The sequence below is a fragment of the Chrysemys picta genome, chromosome 1, assembly GCF_011386835.1.
Source record: "Chrysemys picta bellii isolate R12L10 chromosome 1, ASM1138683v2, whole genome shotgun sequence".
NCBI classification, from domain to species: Eukaryota; Metazoa; Chordata; order Testudines; family Emydidae; genus Chrysemys; species Chrysemys picta.
In genome coordinates this window covers 25,370,576-25,390,457 of record NC_088791.1, presented here as the reverse complement: position 1 = coordinate 25,390,457, position 19,882 = coordinate 25,370,576, and the positions used below count along the sequence as shown (strand labels likewise).

The following is a 19,882-nucleotide window of genomic DNA, read 5'->3' as shown; positions in this document are numbered from 1 at the left end:
AAAATATAGTAAACATCCAAAAATATTTAAAATAAATGGTATTCTATTGTTTAACAGTGTAATTAATCACGATTAATTAGTTTCATCATGTGACAGCCCTATTTTTTAAGAAACTGGTGACCGGAGGGGGTGTTGTCATGAAGGGTGGGTGATGGGGAATCCCAGAGCCCGTTTCCTTGTTTGGGGGAGAAATGAGTGGGAAAAGAGTTGAGTTCCTCCTCCCCACACAGAAACAGGGGAAAATGTTAGTCTCTCTCCCCCCCCCCCCCCCCCCCTGAAATACCAGGAGCTTTGTAGTGGTAGCTTCACACCTCAGTAGCCTGGCAGAGGTGTGACCTAACTCATTCATCAACTTGTGGTTCTCTCCTCCCTGCTAATCTCCGCACTATATGCTTGTCATACCCCAAACCTCCTAGTTCTCAGCTTGATGTGGACAGTGCTATGCACCAAGCCAGCATTTTTTAAAATGTGTCACTTTTGGAGAACTGCATCTTTGGAACTTCTTGGCTCAAGGACCCCACATTTGTATTGCAATGTCTACACCCACCTTTGGTGTGGCATACCAGTTTTTGGAATTTGAGAATTTTTAGAGATTATATGTGGCACAGTAATGTTGCTCCAAGCCTTTCTCACTGTATCTAAGGGGAGCCTCTGGCATGTGGCTAATTTTAGCTTCAATTAGTCATGTGCACCATTCTGTAGACCCAGTAAGAGAGCCTAAAACTTCAATTATTAAATTCTCAAGCTGGCTTGTGGAGCCAGACTCTAAATCAGGGTAGTCCCATGATAGAAGTTTTTTTGGGGGATAAGTTTTTTGCCCATATGTACCCCTACGGTGTCCCTCTTTCTGCCCCCCCCCCCAAAGTTGGAAGAAAAGTGCTGTAAGAAACAGCAAATTTTAAAATGAGATGATCTGGAGAGAGTTATGCTTGGGAGCCTCTTTAGCAAATGATCCCAAACTTCTACCACTAGCTCTACTCTGGTCCGTTTAGCAATTTTCAGGCCAACTACAGTATACATGCAGATTTTAAGACACTTTGGAAAAACTAGCTCTATCTGAAAAGTCCTGCTCAACTGTATGTGGTGCTGGCAGGACCACTTCATAATTTACGTGACAAGAGAGGAGACGACTGACAACAGCATGAGCTCAGGCAACTAGGTGGATGGATGGATGCTCAATGGCAATTTTCAGATCTTTTGTTTAGCAACCTGGCTGACAGCATTTAAAGAGGTGAGATAATGCTCCAATAAAAGAGAACTTCTATTGGTGAAAGAGTTGAGCTACAACTGGTCTGCACCAAAAACTTACATAGCTATATCTTTTTTGGATGTGAAAAATCCACCCCTCCGAGACATAGGCCTGTCTACACTACACAATTAAGTCCTAGCCACTGCAGTAATTACTGCAGATTTTCATGTCCACGCTACCTTCATTCTGCCGGTGGTGTGTCTCCTCACCAGGAGCGCTTGAACAGACTTAAGTAGGGCAGCGTGGCAGGCTGACAGCTCGGGCTGCTGGCTCTGCGCCAAGCTCCCAGCAGGAAGTTGGGTGCAGGACTCCCAGCTGGGGCGATGTCAGTAGTGCAGCGTCTACACAGATACCGTGTCACCCTAACTACATCAACCCAAGTGCTATACTTCTTGTGGAAGTGGAGTTATTAGGTCAGTGTAGTGGGGCACTTATAGAGTTAGGTCAACATAAAGCAGCTTATGTCTACCTAACTCTGGCTGTAGCTATACTGACCTAACCACCTGGTGCAGACGGGACTATTTAGCTACTGCTTCTCAAGCAGATGGATTAACTACAGTGACAGAACTCCTCCCATCAGTTTAGTGATTATCTACAGTGAAGCGCTCCAGCGGCATAATTGCAGTGTTGCAGCTGTGCTGTGGTAGCATTTTAAGTGTAGACATAGGCCTAGAGCAGGGGTTCTTAGGACATGGTTTTTTGGTGGCCTCAGAGTGCAGCCACCAACTCTTGCTGGTGGCTGCTCTCTCACTTTTTCCTAAAATACTTAATTTGCTTTAGGAAAAACACATAAATATGTACATATACACAGCCAAATCATTGTAATTTATTTATTGCTAGCTATTAAGTCTGTTGTTGAAAGTGATGATATTAATAAGCATACAAGTATCACTTTTCACAGAAGACTTACTCAGCCCTATCAAGCCTGGGGCCAAATTAAGCCCGGGATAGGAAGTCGGGGGAGGCAGTGGAGGCCAGGAGCAATGGGGGTTGATGGGTGGGAGAGGGGCTGGGGAGGCAGCAGGGTCCTGAAGCCCACCGGCTGGAACCTGCTATCTCACCACCCCTACAGGGCTGCAGCCCTAAGCCTGAGCCCCCCACTGCCCTTGGGTAGATGGAGAATTCACTGGCTGCCTGCTCCTCCAGCATTGTGCCCCAGGTGTCTCCAGAGGGGGATAGGGCCCAAACCCTGCTGGCAGCCCCAGGAATCAACACCAAGGTGGTGCATGCAGGAGTGAGGGGGAGGGCCCACTATATTGCATGCCAGACATCCCCCTTGCCCCCTCAAGTCACAGCCCAGGAGGCTGTGGCCACAAGAAAAGACCCTGGTGGCCACATGTGGTCACATTTGAGAAATGCTGCCCTAGAAAACTCTTCAGATCTGGGAATGGCACTCAGAGGTGGAACAGCTTGTTTAGCATAAGCAGTAAAGACACATTCTAAGTAATAACGCACCTTCCCCATAACTGGACCCCATATGGAGTATCATTAAACAATTACAGTCCCTACTCAGTGGGGACCATATCCTGAAAGAAATCTTTGACCCCCTTTTCTGGTCTTCAGACAATCTCCCAATCTTGCCAAGCTCATAATCGGAAGCAAGCTCCCCACAGACCAGGACACCAACACAAAGCAGCACCAGAACCAGCCATCACCACAGATGAAAAATCTGCAGACATATCTCAATACCCCCCATAACGCTACCTTTCAAGATCTGTGGGTCCTACACATAGGGTTACTATATTTCAGGTTCCCAAACAGAGGACACTGCTGTAGGTGGGGAGTTGGGGGAGCTGGAGGGGGTGGCGGGGGCACTCACTAGAGATGGGGGAGTAGTGTCGCTCCCTGTCAGGGTGGCAGCATGGTTGGTGCAAGCCTAGGGCACAGCAACAGCCATCAGTCAGTGCCTCCCTGCAGGACCTCCTCCCCGGGGCTGGGATCCGGGGCCTGGGTGGGTGGGATGTGGCAGCAGTGGCTGCTGGTGAATGGACCAATTGGGACTCTTTCTGAGCTGCAGTGTCTGCTCTGTAGAAATCCAGGATATTTCCTGTTTGGAAAAACCACCTAGAAAGAGGATAGAACCTCAAAAAAGAGGCAATGTTCATGAAAACCTGGACCTATTGTAACCCTACCTACACATGTCTATTGCAACATGTGCTGTACCTCATCCACTGCACTAAATGCCCCCCAAAATACAATGTGGACGAAACCGGACAATCTCAACTCTCTTGAATGAACTCTCATAGAAACATGATAAAAGACAAAAACATTCATGTGGTGAACATTTTTGACAAAACGATCACTCCATATCTGACCTATCAGTCTTCATTGTCAGAGGAAACCTATGCAACACCTTCAAAAGATGAGCCTGGGAGCTTAAATTAATATCTTTGCTGGACATGAAAAATCATGGTCTTAATAAAGACATTGGATTTATGGCTTATTACAACAATCTGTAATGCACCACCTTCCTTTTTTATTCTGTGACTGCAGAGGGGTTAATGGGCCATTTCATCTTGAATAGTCTCCTAGAATATGTGTTAACTACTTATTCTAAACAATCTGTTCCACCTTGAATTTAGCTGTGTCACTTCTTAGTACCTTTCCTAGACCTCAAGAATTGCTCAGTGTAGCTTGAAAGCTTGTCTCTTTCACCAACAGAAGTTGGTCCAATTAATATTCCTGGGGGAATGCTGCACCAAAAAAATTAAAAATTCAGTGCACAATATTTTAAAATTCTGCATATTTTATTTGTCAAAATAACACTATATAATCACACCAGATTCAATTACTTTGGTAATTTTATTTCAAAATATCTGTCAGCAACTCTGTAACAATACAGATGACAAAAAAAAATTCCCCCAGGAGTAAAGAGTTAAAGAAACCCCACCAAATACCCCAAACATTCTTTCCCCAGAGCCTAGCTGCAGGGTGCCCCTTCCCGGTGCAGACACCCACACCACCTTCCCCCTCAGAGCCCAGCCTTGGGGTGCTCACCCAGCCCCCATAGAGCTCAGGCATGGGGCCCCCCAGCCCAGACACCCACAACCTCTTCCCCACAGAGCCTAGCTTCAGGGCACCCTCTAGAGCCCAGGGATCTAGAGAGAGAGAGAGAAACAGCCTGATGCTGGGTCCCAGGCTTGTATGGAGTTTCCTGCACACTGCCTCCTTCCTTCAGAGTGTGCCAGGAACTGCAGCTGTCAGGAACTCTCCAGCTCCTCCTTCCCCCTCCCCCCAGCAGTCTTCTATTTGCGAGCTGGGGTGTTGGGCTCTGCCAGATCCAGCGGCTCCTAGGGGCGACCAGCAGCTGTACAGCGCCAATTCTATGGGGAAAAAGGAAATTCTGCACAGAACATTAATTCTGTGCAAATTCTGCATTGCGCAGGGGCACAGAATTCTTCCAGGAGTAAATAAAATAGTTTACCTCATCTACCTTGTCTCTCTAATACCCTGGGATCAACATGGCTACAACACTGCAGTCTGCATTTAAATCATTTAACCTACTGGCATAATTGCTGATGCGGTTGCACTACTGATTAAACAGCATAGGTAAGATTGTGATTGTACAAAACTTTCTTTTCATGGTCAATCTGGGTTTTTTTGGTGTGCCTTTCTTTGCCGTCTCCTGCACCCACACACATCTTATCTAATTCAGTAGTATAAGCAAAAAAACAATATTCAGAGTAGGGTTATTAACTTTTTCAGAGTGCATGAAACAATTGGGCCATGTTTCTAATCATAAATAGTAATTCTATCTACAGTATTCCAGAGTACTTATTTCATAATGCATAATATGAAGATAAAATATATTTGATAAAATTATAGCTAATGGTAAATTTTGGGGTTCTGAAGATGACTGGTGGTATGGTCAATATCCTGCTAGAATAAGTGGTCAGACATAACGTGACTGTATAACATTGCTCTAGTTTCTATTTGGTTTCAGTAAAATGCCTCTAAAGTTGTTTGATACTTTAATTGTAGTCTTAAGTCTCACTCAGCATGCCTCTTATGGAGGTATGTATGGATAACTTTTAATGCTGTTACTTAAATGGGGAAATAAAGATGTTTCAGAAATCTCTTTCCTCTTTACAGGTGGGAAGGAGAAACTAAAAACCAATGCAGAAGAATTACTAATTAAAAAGGTAAAGAAGAAAAAGAAAAAGAAACACAAAGAATGTGAGAAAAGGAAGCGTCCAAAAATGTACAGCAAATCTATTCAGACCATCTGCTCAGGATTGGTTTCTGATGTTGAGGATCAAGAAGCCAAAGGCATCATAGATGATCATCTTAAGGATTTCAGTGAGAAGAATATGGATCCCAAGAAGGACTGTGGGTCCAAGATACCCGAGAACAGTGAGTTTCCATTTGTCTCGTTAAAGGAGCCACGGGTTCAGAATAAACTCAAAAGGTTGGACACATTGGAGTTCAAACAGCTCATTCATATTGAGCACCAGCCTAATGGAGGTGCATCAGTTATCCATGCCTACAGTAATGAACTCTCTCACTTGTCTCCTGTGGAGATGGAGAGGTTTGCAGAAGAGTTTGTGGGTCTGGTTTTTAGTGAAAATGAAAACTGTGCAGCGTACTATGTAATGGGTATTGTTCATGGGGCAGCTACTTATTTACCTGACTTTTTAGACTACTTTTCATTTAATTTTCCCAATTCACCAGTGAAAATGGAGATTTTGGGAAAGAAGGATATAGAGACAACAACTATGTCAAATTTCCATGCTCAGGTAAGAGGTTACACATTTTATTTTCTAAAAACATCTAATGGTTTCAAATGAACTGTAAATGATTTTTTTAATGCAGTTGCTATCAGCTAGAGTGTATAGATAAAACAGAAGATTAATAACCGAAGAATATTTGAGTAATCAACTATTTATTCTTAAAATCTAGATGATAAGGAAGCTTTGTTTGCATTCAAACATTACATTGCATTTTTTATGATCAGTTGAAGTGTGTGTACGTGTATGCACTTGGCTGAAAAATAGCTGTCGTGTTTGGAGCATGAGAATGAATTTTCTGCCTGGTGCTGGCTTCATTTAGATATCTGGACACGAATCATAAAGCTACAACAGTTCTTATTTCACAAAATAGTAACATTTTATACATAGAGCCCATCTAATGCACATTTTATTGTATATTAAGATGTATATTGATGCTTCTAAATGCATTCATATAGTGGCACTGACATACAGCTAGTCTGAATCCTTTCAGTTAACTATATTCCTTTGAAAGTTATTAAATCATGGGGCAAAATGGTGGGTCAACTTCCTGAATTAGGTTTTATCTGAGGAAAATTATTGTATAATCTCTAACAATAGCTGCTGTTTGCTAGATATTTCTTAACTCTCTTTAAGACTTATAAAGACATTATTATTTCTTAGAGGAACAAAAATCATTTCAGTTTGTATAACTTCAGGAGATCAATTATTTTTAGTTTCATTAGATTACCATGATGAATGCCGTATAAACACCTATATAGATGTTCACGAAAGAACTAATGAAGAAGCTGAAGAATTCTGGTTTTGATAACGTCAAATTTGGATATTTACATTTAACTCTGTTTGCCAGAAGAAACCAGTTACTATGTAGTTTTTAAAGAATGTTCATATATCATTTAAAAACCTCACATATAACTTTCGCCTATATAAATGTAATCATAAAAATTTGTGTTCAAATGTGAATAGTGTACTATACATCTTACTTTGTGTGTAAAACTTTGCAAAATAACCTTTTGCTAAAACGTGCGTAATGTACAGAAAAGAACTGCCCACAAGGAATACCCAGAATTAAGACATGTTGCTGTGAAAACGCTGGTGGTTAACAGACAAGCATCCTCTTTTGCTATAGAACACCTATATTCAGTACTGCCACAAATATCTGTACCAAAGCTTTACTCCCTGTCTTAAATAAGACTTCTAGAATTATGGAATAATCACCAAAAATGTTCTCACTTCATGAGACAACTTAAAGTAGTCAAGATAGATCCAACTGTGGTCTTTAATTCTGTACCTAGATACTGTGGTGATGTATGCATTAGAAGTGAGTTTTTAGATAGATAAACTACCCTGAAGCTACGGGTTGATTGCCTGTATGGTTATGGCAAGAAATGTATGTGAAGATGGCACTTACGGCTGAATTTTTCCCTGTGTATATTCTGGATCTTATCTGCCTGTTTCAAGTGACACATATAAGCTTCTGCTTTTTTTAGCACTACAGAGAGATACATAGCTCTGGGAGAGTGAACTAGATTTCTTTTCTGTCTTGTGAATCAGTATAGCAAAATTTCAGTTGCAGTAGCTGCTGTTGTAGCGTAAGTCAGACCACAACTTGACTTTAGGTCCCAGCTCAGTTTGTAGTATTATCAGTTAAATAAAATATCTTGTAAATTGAGCAGATTGGATCTGGAAATTTGAGACATGTGGATCACCTCTGTGTTATGTTAGTTGCATTTTACAATAAAATCATATGTTTAAATAAGAAATCATAATAAGAGAGCTTTAAATACAACTGATTTTCTTGTATTTATTGTAGAATCATAGAAATGTAGGACTGGAAGGGACCATGAGAAGTCATCAAGTCCAGCCCTGTTCACTGTACCAGGACGAAGTAAACTTAGACCATCCTGACAGGTGTTTGTCCCGTCTGTTCTTAAAAAAAACTATAATGATGGGGATGCCAGAGCCTCCCCTGGAAGCCTATTCCTGAGCTTAACTATCCTTATAGTTAGGTTAGCTGTAAGGAAAACTAATTATGTTTAGTTACATTCCTAGAGAGTCACTCAGCCACAGTTTCAAGTGAAGACCTTCCCAGATTCTCTCAAGTGGAGAGATTCTTCCAGTTTCTTTAATCTAATTCTGTCATATACTGACTGAACTTGTGGCCAGAATATTCCAATTCAATTGTTCCCTCCTTCCCATACAATTTTTCTGCCATTCCCTCCTTCTGTTTTTTCACTTCTGCTATTGTCTCCTGAATAGGTGTCATCTGTGATCTACTCTTAAGCCCTCACAAAAGCCTTGCATTTCAGCAGCCTCTTTTTGGATAAAGAAAGATTAATATAGCTCCTCTGTGGACTGTCATTAGGTCTGAAATTGTTAGAGAGAACACATGCTATAATTCTTCCTTCCAGTGCAGTGTAACTAGAGTTGAATGACCCAGAGTCACTTAGTTTGATAACTCTTTGAATCTGAATCACAGTACCATGTTCCATTAACTGCCTCAGTACTAGTAGTATTGCCCTCTGAACAAAATTACCATTCACCAGAACATCTAGTGGTCTCAGACTTTTTTTCTCTCTGATAAATTATGTTAGGTAGCTTGTCTCTTGTACTGAGGCAGTTCAGGCAATAATAAACCCTTTGAATTCTCTTAGTACAATTAGGAGCACATCTCATTTATCCTTGTTCTCTCTCTGTCTGGTTATGTTGGCTCTTCTCACTCCAGCCTCCTTATTTTCAACTCACTCACCTCCCTTATGCTATTTCTCCCGCTTTACACTGCTTCCTATAATCTTTTCAGCCTTTCTTTCTCAAAGGGAACTTGTTGCTGTCCCTATACTTTGCACTGACCTATTTTTTATTTTATTTTTTGTAGCCAACAGCTATGGAACGTTTAATTCAATATTCCATCTTTTCTCTTAAAGAGCCATTTGATGGCTGTTTGACTAGCAGTAGGGAGGAAAAGAATATTACTCTGTGTATCCTTTTACATTCCCCAGAATTTGTTGTTCTATCTCAAGTTACAGAGAAGAACTGTTACTTAACTGTACCTACATGTGTTCATATAAATGGTAAATCAAACATCCTATTAAAACTACTAATTAATGCCACATTATAAGAGTCTCCATTCCTCGTTCATAATTACAGCAGTTCTGTGACTGTTGGTTGTAAGAACTTTTAAAATTTTCTGTGCTTAAATTTAAAATTTTAGTTGGAGACATGCAATGATAGGGATTGAGGAGGCAAAAGATCCATGCATTAATGCATCCAAGATTCTCTCTTCTTTTTTTTTCATTGTCTGCATTTTATTTGGAATGAAAACTTTGTATCCTGTGTTTTTTCTTCTCTGTGCTTTCTGTCAAGTTTTCAGTAGATTTGGTGTGCATTCTCTGTTGTCTGATCACTGACCTCTCTTCATATGCTGGCTTGTCAGAATTTGGCTGCATGACAGCTAATGCTTTGCTTCTTGTGTATTTGCTAACTTAATAGGCACACTATATATATATATATATATGGAAAATTCTCGTTACCATCTTTGAAACAGTGGAATCAAGATCTTGGATGGCTGGTCGTAAAGGGCTAATGCTGCTAAGCCTCCCCAATTTGTCTGCTTGCTTGTAATTCATATCCATCTTCTCGTGTTTCTCATTTTGCCTCTTAGGCAGATTTTAGGACTACAAAGTTAAACTAAGATTCCTGCAGCCGTTGGATACGAGTCTCATAGCTGCTTCCTCCGAGCTGCAACATTTTTCTGAATATTCCCTGGTTACCCAAGGGATTCTTACGCCTTCTGCTTCTATTGCAGTACATCTTAAAGAATTTTCACTTTTCAAATCTGCCTTTAGCTCTACATTATAGAAGTCCTAGGCTTCTACCTCCAGCATAGCTCCCATCTGTGAGCACTCTGCCTGCATATAGTCCAGTGGATAGGATGCTAGAGTATGAGTTGGGAGACTTAAATACTGTTTCTAGTGTAATCATGAAAAACTACTTAATTGTACTGTTTGCTCCCCTTGATAGATGGGAGAAATATTCCCATTTTATAAACCACTTTAAGATCCTCTGATGACCCTTGCATATAAAATATGATGTATTAGTATTATCATCACTGAATCTTACTCTTTTGGTGAATCAGACTCATGTTGTGGGTGGGAAGCAGTTGCATCCTCTTCCTGATCTCCACAAACTTGCAGCCTTCTTATTAGCTCTTCCAATTCAGCCTTAAATAGACTATTTCAACTTGCTACTGTATGCAATGTACACCTCTACCTCGATATAACGCGACCTGATATAACATGAATTCTGATATAACGCGGTAAAGCAGTGCTCCGGGGGGGCTGCACACTCTGGCAGATCAAAGCAGGTTCGATATAACTCGGTTTCACGTATAACGCGGTAAGATTTTTTGGCTCCCGAAGACAGTGTTATATCGAGGTAGAGGTGTAGTTGTAATTTAAGTTTTTACTGGGCCAGACAACAGTTGGTTTTGAATGGCTCTGCAAGACTGTGAAGGACTTGCTTCAGAGCCTCAACTGTCATCCTGTTAATTTTGATTAGCTGAAATGCAGACTTGAGGTTCCCTTCAGTATGTTTTTTTCATTCTCAAGGCCTCATTTTAGCATCTGGATTCAGTTTCCAGCAAAATCTGAGAGAAGATTCCACTATGCTTTCATGTTTTTTTGTTGTTACCCCTTTCCTTGTCATATTAGCTGTTTCTGAACTTCTGTATTTCTCAGGTTAGTTTTTTCAATACCTGGTAATAAGGCCATCCCTTCTGCATTTGGCAGATGAATCCTTCATTAATAGTAGTATATACCCTCAGATCTATGAGGTCTATGATTCAGTCTTGGAAATATAGTTGAGCTATATATGTATTCCCAAATGCTCATTTTCTCCTTAGTGATTTCTAAACATTTGTTTCTCGCATACTTGTTACTGCTTTGTGCTTCCTCAGGGTGCTGGGTCAGGAGCCAGATATTTGTCTTTAATTCTCATTGGAAGACACCCATAACGGAATTCAAGATATGAGAGTTCATGTGGCAGTGTAATTCTGTTGGCAGGTGACCTAGATAAAATCTATGATCTTCTCCCTTAGACCATCTGCCTCAGTGTTGTAGGTGGCCATTGTTGTTAAGTATGTTGCTTAAGAATGTTGTTACTGTTGCCAGGTTGATACAGGTGCTCAGTGCTTCCGTTATCGGCACTAAAAGAGCATTGTTCCTTATTTTTTTCCATTCATGTGTGGAATCAATTTTGTTATGTGCACCAATATTGAGGTAATATGTGGATGTGCACCACCAGTAGAAACAAAAAACCTAGATTTACTACATTTATTTTCATGCAAATTTTAAGTTATTTTACAGATATAATTAAAAATACAATTTGAAGATAAGCAGCCTACATCTGCACAGTGTCTAAAGTTATGTGTTTAGTTAATGTTTTTTAAACTGGCACAGCTAAGGTTTCAAGTTAGTTACATTCTAGAAGGGTACTATTATTTGATTGTACCACTTTAAATACTGAATGACAAAGCACAATACGATAATAAAAGTAATAATGATAATTACTCCAGTCAGGACAGGTTAGGCATTTTAGAACTCACTACTCAAAAAATTAAATTTAAGCATGAGAGAGATAAAATTATGAAATGCATAGACCAGTCAAAAAACTAAAGTAACAGCACTTTGAAATAATAAAATTACAGACAATATATGTGTATTGCAGGAAGTACCAAGAAGTAACAACACCAACAATAAAAGTATGTGTTGGGAGGTGAGTGTGAAAGAGACCGTGTGTGTATGTGTGTGTGTGTGTAAGAGTGAGACAGTGTGAAAGAGAGACAGACTGTGGGTGTCTAAGGGAGTGAGACAGACCGTGTGAGAGACAGTGTGTGTAAGAGAGATGGAGACTGTGTGCTGGGAAAGTGTATGAGAAACCATGTACTATCACTTTAAGCACAGCAGCATTCACCAGTCTGAAGGCTTGTTCTGACATAGCAGCAGTTGCCAGCAGCTCCATCTTGCTCCCAAGCCATGAACCTCTTCCCCCCCCCCCCCCCCGCTCTGTGGGGATGGGGTACATGGGTGGGAGGGAGGGGGACACCCTAACATCAGCACCCCCCTCCTCTGCACATACATGCAAGCAGGAGGCTGCTGGGTGCAGCTGGCCGGGGCGACTCTAACGCAGAGGACAGGAGCAGTGTGGCAGTAGGGGTGGGGCATTGAACACAAGTCGCTGAGGATGTGCATGGCTGTAATAATCAAGTGTGTGGCACTTGATGGACTGTTGTGCAGCCACGCAGATGCAGCTTAGAGGGAACACTGTAGAAGAGAATGCAGCTTGCTAATTCAGCAGACCTTGACGTTACTCATAAAGAGAGACCACAGGAATGGTTTGGTGACAAAAGGCACTCAGCCAAGTTTATTGCCCTCAAGGCTCAGTACTAGCATCCCATAGTAGCTACAGGTACACTAACATGATTGCCCGGGAATGATTCAGTCAGCAGCGGGAATTTCTGCTGTCCCCTTGGCCACACAAAAGGTTACAGTGTGGTACCCTGATATTTATAGACTGAGACAAACAATTTGCTTACCACCTTATGTGTTTCATGACATCTGCTTGTTATCTATCTCCCTTGTACCTTGCTCCAGATGTCTCGAGCAAAACATCCCTATACATCACTTCTATTTAAGCCCTTTTTTCTTGTGTTAGGTCAGGATGCACCTGTGTTAATCTTTTGGAATGTATTCACATACAAACATACATACACACAACAACCCAGCATCTGTTGCTTCTTAGGGCGTGCCTGTGTTTTAGCAACGCTAGCAGTACCCTTGCCAAGTTCATGTATCGGACAGTGAACTAATAAGCATCTGCTTTAATACATGGCCTGACCTTGATTCACGGCATGGTCTGACTTTGTTGACTATGATTCAGATCTCAGGTCTTACACCAGGCCCAGTGCTCTATGCTCACTCTCTCTTCTACCGCCATATATGTTTCAGTTGTCTGCAGTTTGTCTCTCAAAATCGGTCATCCACAAGGAAGCCAATTCCAAAACAGAACCTTTTCCTTCTTGTACACTTTTTCCTTATATAGCCCCATCACTGAAACATTTGAGCACCACCTATTACTCTTGGGGGAATTCTGCACCAAAACATTAAAAATTCTGCAAAATTCTACATATTGTATTTGTCAAAATAATGCAATATAATCACATCAGTTTCACTTATTTTGGTAATTTTTTTTAAACTACCATACAGAAAAAAATATCACAATAACTGGTCAGCATTTCCTAAACACATGAAAGTTAAGTTGCAAATACTTGGTAACCAATACCCTGCATTCCAGTTATAATCCTGGATTTTCATTTAAATTACATTACAGAATACCAAACACCAAAATAAAAATAAAGTAGAATGTCACTTTAAATTGCTCAGACTTTCACATGTGAAAGTCATACAGTTTTGTTAATCATCATGCTGCATTTTTTAAAAATGGGTAAGTAAAATAGATCCTGAACTGTAATCTAACCGCTTTGTGCCACTCTGGCACAGGAAAAAAGCAAGAAAGCCCATAGATCTTTCTAGCTGAGGATTCCCTTACTGTCTTTTACAGTAAGACTCCTTTATACCACTCTGGCAATGTAAAAGAGCCTTAAAACTTGTACACATTTTAGGCTCCTGGGGGAATTGACTAAGAATGAGAACAGTTAACTGACAATAGGAACATTAGCAGCCTGCCTGCTTAGTTGTTATATTTCTGCTCTGCTTCAGGGACAGAACCTGCCTTACAAAGCCTTACTCCTCCAAGCTGGGGGCACTACAACAGCGAGCGAGAGGGACAAAGTGAGTCTTTCTTGCTCATTCGTAGGCAGGCACCCGCCCAGCCCTGCCCTCTTAACATCTCTCTACATACGCACGCACATCCAGTCTTACCTTCCCTGCCCCCCGCAGTGAACAGGGAAGGGGCGTGTGTTCCCCACAGATTTCTTTGCTCCCCCATTGTTCTGTGGGGGAGCAAAGAAATCTGCGGACAGTATGAATTCTGTGCAGAATTCCCCCAGGAGTAACCTATGCCTTGCAGTCATCCCATTTTTGTCTAAGCTATTCATTAACTCAAGGTAAATGCCTCAAACAGCCCCTTACCGTTGACTACAGACAGATGCCCCTAGCATTGGATGACAGGTAATCCCTTGTTGTGGCCCCAGATCCTCACAGTGCACTGCAAATACTTCACTACTAACAATTTTACTTCCTGAATCAATTTGCCATGCTTTACTCCTGTCCTAGAGGGGTACATTGGTGATAAGCGTAGTTCTGTTTTTTAAGCAAACGTGGCCAGACAGTGATTCTGGTTCTTCACATGCTCATGCCCCGGGTTCTCCCTGTATCACTTTTCAGGTAATTTTTTTTGAAACGTTTGGATTTGGCTTTTTGTTTCTCCAGCCATTTTCTCTTTCTCAACTCATTTTTACCTAGTTTATGCTGTTCTCTCTTCATTGTCCCCTGCCTCCAATTAATGCTACCCTCCTTGGTGGGTTTGTAGTAGTTCCCTTTGTACAGGAGCTACTTACTCTTCAGTCTACTCCTTCTCTAATTTGTCAAATTCAGCTGCCATGCCAGCGTTCTATTTCTTTTGATGTGTGAAGAGGAATATTGCAGCATATTTGCGAATAAATACTCATCTCCGACCTACCTTGTTTCCTCATCTCTTGGCCTTTACACAAATACCTAGTTCTTTTCATCTGCTCATTTCATAGATTTTAAGTCCATAAGGGACCTTATTATCAGGGCCTTGGCTATTCTGTGATGTAGCAAAATTCTGCAGAATTCAGCTCCTGCTACAGAGTCTTACTTTAGAATTTGACCTTTTATTTTAAATATCAAAGGATTACCGTCATGGCAACAGAATAAATTAGCACTGCCATGGAATTTAAGGGTTCTGTTCTCATTGTGCTGTGCGGTACCTCAGGGCCCTGGTCATGGCCATTTTAGGTTGACTGCCTACATAACACTGGCCATAGAATTTTTACTCAGTAGTTTCTAGATCAAACACAATTACTTGTGGTTAGGATTGCCAATTAGGTTGGACGTATTCCTAGAGGTTTAATCACATGACATAATCTTTAATTAAAGATTAATCTTTAATTCCTGGAGACTCCAGGGCAATTCAGGAAAGTTGGTAAGCCTACTTGTGGTTGAACTAAAATATAGAGAGAGAGCAGCATCCAATTTTGATTGAAAGATTCTCTGTGATGGAAATTCTAACCTCATCCCTTGGTAGGGTTTTCCAATAATTAATCTCATGAAAGATTTGTCTTATTTCTAAAGAATTTTTTTGAGTTTCTACCTGCAAACATTGGTTCTTGCTATGCATTTGTTTACTGTATTGAAGAGAGCCTTCTAAAATTTAATGGTCTCATAGACCGTGATCAAATTGCCTCTTAACCCTCTCTTTGATAAGCTAATAGTTCCTTAAGTTTCTCATTGTCAGGCATATTTTATATACTGTGAATCAGCTTTTTTGAACAACCTCTCCAGTTTTACAACATTCTTTAAAAAAATGTGTACATCAAAACTGGACAAAGTATTCTAGTAGTGGTCTCACTAATGCCATATACGGAGGTATTATTACCTTCCTACTCCTACTCCATATTCCCTAGTTTATACATCCAAGGGTCACCTTAGCTGTTTTTGACAGTGTTGCATTGGAGACTCATGTTAACTTGGTTATAGACTATAACCCTGAAATCCTTTTTGCAGTTACTGCTTTCTGTTGTACAAATTCCCCATCCTGTAAGTGTGGCCTATACTTGATTTAGGATTGCATTTAGCTGTACTAAAATGAACTTCGCTTGTTTGCATCCTATTTTACCAAGCAATCTAGAATAGATGATACTGTATGACATCTCATTTATTATTCCACCAATCTGTCATCTGCAAAGTTTAACTCAAAGCAGTGATTTTTGTTTCCCAGATTATTGATACAAATATTGAATAGCATTGGGCAGAGAATCAGTCTACATGAAACTATACTAGAAGCAACCACATGCAGACTCCTGTTGATTTTCTCAGTGACAATTATATTTTGAGATCTCTTGAGCTAGTTTTAATCCATTTAATATATGCCATGTTGATTTTTGTATAATGCTAATTTTTAGTAATATCAATTCAAATGCCTTCTAGAAGTCTAAATATATTATGTCAACACAGCTGGCTACATTTCTCAACTAGACTCCATAAACTTGTGAAGTTGATTTGACAAGATATATTTTCCATGCAAGCATGTTGATTGGCATTAAAGATTGGAATTTTTTTTTTTTATTGTTGAGTCCCTTAGTAGTAGTTACATTATTTTTAAAAATCCATCCCAGGTAAGATAACAGGCATATAATTACCTGGATCATCTTGTTCATCCACTGGCTTTCTTTCCCCTTCTCTTCCTGCCATTCCCAATTCACATGTGGAGTTGCAGGTTAGCATGCTCTAGAAAGTCTGGTGCATTCATGCTCTGTCTTCCCCAGCAGCGGCTAGCCAGGCAGCGTTCTTACCACAGAGGTAAGCAGCAATGGTAGAGGGAAACAAAGGGAGCTGTGCTGTGTAGTAGAGCTGGTCGGATATTTTTTGACAAAATGTGTTTATCAGAAATTGCCAAATTGTCAAAAACCAAAACTTTTCACAGGAAAGAGTTGGTTTCAATCAATTTTCTGTTTTTGAAACATTTTCCAGTTGTCAAAAATTCAATTTGGACATATTTTAGAAATAAAAAATATTATTTTTTTTGGTTTGAAATTACTTTTCTGCTTGAAATGTAAGTTAATTTATAGTAAAAAAGTAAAACAAAATTTAAAAACCTGAAATAAAAGTAAACATTTTAAAATTATAAAACAAAATGTTTTGATTGTTAATCTGAATTTTTTTTTTTTTTTAATTTTTGATTTGCAAAAGTCTCAGTTTTTTTTTTTTCTTCTTCTTCTTCTTCTTCTTCTTCTTTTCATCCCGGTACGCGATGGGGAAAAATGTTCAAAATCTTAAAATCTTGTGGGTTGGGTAAACCATTAACTGTGTAGCATATTGACCAGCTATCAAATGAAGTGAAAGGGTGCAGTAGGAGGGTTACTCTGAAAAGTATGAGAGCTAGATGAGGGTGAGAGCCAAGATCTCCTCAGCTCTGCAGAGCTTAAAGAGGTGGCAGCGAAGACCTGACGCCTGCTGCACTCCTTACCCCACCACTTCCTGAACAGGGCCATTACAGCAGCCAGTTGTAAGTTTTAGGTGAGGAAGCAGGAAGTCCAGAAGATAGGCAGTAACAAGTGTAAGCACATGGCTTATGCCGTTGTGCACTGAAATTCAAAGCTACATTCCTGCAACTCTTTGGTCTCCTAACACATTATACACAAGTGGAACTAGAGTTCAAATAGAGGTCTGGATTTTCCAGAAGTACTTAATTCCAGTTCAGCTTTTGCATTAAATTGTGTCTGCAGCCTAAAGTACTCTGTCTGCACCACTTTCCTCCTCCTTTTGTGTTTTGACTTCCTGGTTTTAAAGTTGAAATCTTAAAACAGAAAAATCCAGGATTTGAAAATATGAAGTTCTCACAGCAACATACTGGGGTTGGGTGTGATTTGTAAAGCACACTGATGTGCTGTGTTCTGACTGCCCTGCGTTAGACCCAGGTGGCATGCTCTAAAAGGAACCTGGTTTGTGTTAATGTAGTCTTGTTTCAGACAGACTGTTAATGCAATGTGGTACCCTTTTAAAGTGCACCAGCAGGATCTCCAATGTGCCAGTCTGGGTGCTTTACAAATCACACTCCTCTAGTGCTCTGCTGGCATCATGTAGACAAGCTCACTGTAGTTTAGGGCTTGAAAAATGTATCAAATGAATGCCAGAGGACTGAACCTGCTAAACTAAAACCAAAGTGTGGTTGTGACTTGCCCTAATGCAAAATTAGCTTCGATCACCTATCCGCCCCCAATTTGGAAAAGGAAAGCACAAAAGTATTTAGTTTATTAAAATATACACTATGTGATTCACTTTAAAAATGCTTACAAATAAAGTCCACGTTGTCCAAAATGAACCTTGTAATTCTGTATTGAGCCCCCACAATAACACTTTAGTGTTTCCCTGTTAGATACCAGTACAGTTTTACCAAATTAATTTGCTTTTTAAAGCCTGGGACTGTTCTGAAGTCTTTATTAAACTAATCAGACTGTGCTAAAAACACACTTGATTGGTACTACGCTGACCACGGAAATGGATGTTAGTGAAAAACTGACAATTTTGATTTCAACTATCCTGTCTGATGATTTTACTTCCACAATTTTACATCACTTCCATGCAGTAAACTCTGACACAACTTCCTTTACAGACAGATTTGGGGTAGACATTTGTATCTTCAATTTGAAATAGTAGACATTATGTCACTACTTCTGCTGGACTCTGCCTATGTCTTGTGAATTTGGATTCAGTCATGCAGACTATATAATGGAAAGATTCCCTAGCTGCTTTGAATATTTTCTTGATTTTTGTGCTTGTATGGTTCCAGTTCTCTGTTGAATTGTAATAAGCAAGATTTTCACTGGCACTGTGACAGTGGAGTATCAGCCTGTGATCTGTCAAGTCTCTCAGAAACGGCCTTTCATTGTTTTTGTAAGCTGATTACCTTTGTGCATAGTCCCTTAAACAGCATGCTATATTTTGATCAGTTACTATACTTATACTCAGTGCAGATTTGAAATATAGGGTAATTTATAGCAAATGTAGATACATAATTCTGTTTAGGTTCTTGAGACTGCATTCATCATTATGGTATTTAAGAGTTCACAATATCGTCAGAAATTTAGGCATTAATCCTTCTTTTTCAATACCAACCATCATGTTAAATGAGGGAGATAGTGAAAATAATTTTTCAAAATTGCACAGTGTGTATGAAAACTGTTTGCTATCGCTACCTTCTCAATAAGGTTTCACTTTATTTTGTTGTCTGAGTAATTGAAAAAGATCTTGTCATACTTTTATCTGCATTCTTGAATGACATCTTCAGCTACTTCGATCAGGACAAAATATTTTGCTGATTTCCTTTCTGACTAGAATAAATAAAATTAGGAAGGAATTCATTCTTCCCTTGTATGGATGCTTATAGCTATTATCCAGTCATTTATCTTGTTTGACCAACTGTCTTTTAGTTATGTTGTTGATTCTTTTTAGTTTTGTTTATTTTAAGTTTTTCTCCACTACTTCACTTGCAATGACTAATAGTGGACCTACACATTTTTAAATCTGTCTGGAGGAGTATATCCAGGTTTAAGTGGTGCAGTCATTCCTTTAAATTTCTCCTCTTGTACTACACTGAAAGTGTAAAAATTCATGATTTTCTTATCTAGTTTGCTTTTTCCTTTTAATTTGGTTTTTATGGCATAATTGCCGATTGATCTTTGCTATTTGCTGGTCATTGTAAGCTAATAGAATTATGAACAGACCTGGTTGAAGAGCTCTTCTGGAAGATGTGGAATAGGGCCTTCTGTTATCAGTTTCATTTTGATGCCATTCAGTTACAGAAAATGTCTCACTCAGGTTCTCTTACATTTCACTAGACAACACTTTACTCAGTGGCACATGTGATCTTAAAAAAGAATCCAGATAAACTGATTTTCTTCATTTCTCGATGAACATGAATCCTTTATCTTGCTGCTTAACTCCTGACAATATTTGTTTATATTTTACTTGGAATGGCTATTGGTTTTCATTCCTTAAGTCTAGTCACTTGTTTTTTTCAACTTTTGGGTATATTGAGTCAGAAATTCATGCTGGTATTTGGTAATCATTCATTTGCAATATTGCTCAGTGTTGGGGCAGCCTGTTCTCCAAGAGGCGGTAGCTAGGTTGACAGAAGAGTTCTTCTA

General features: G+C 39.8%; 1 protein-coding gene across 5 annotated transcripts in view; it reads left to right on the top strand.

Moving 5' to 3' along the window:
- Window positions 1–19,882, top strand: part of RSBN1L (round spermatid basic protein 1 like) — an 86,119-nt gene that overhangs the window by 35,109 nt on the left and 31,128 nt on the right. For 3 of the 5 annotated variants that reach the window (XM_042859384.2, XM_008172461.4, XM_005305776.4), the window contains one exon: window positions 5,342–5,985. In XM_042859384.2, the coding sequence (XP_042715318.2) occupies window positions 5,342–5,985 (644 nt within the window). The remainder of the gene's footprint in view (window positions 1–5,341; window positions 5,986–19,882) is intronic. The other 2 variants (XM_005305778.4, XM_005305777.4) reach the window with 1 other exon arrangement.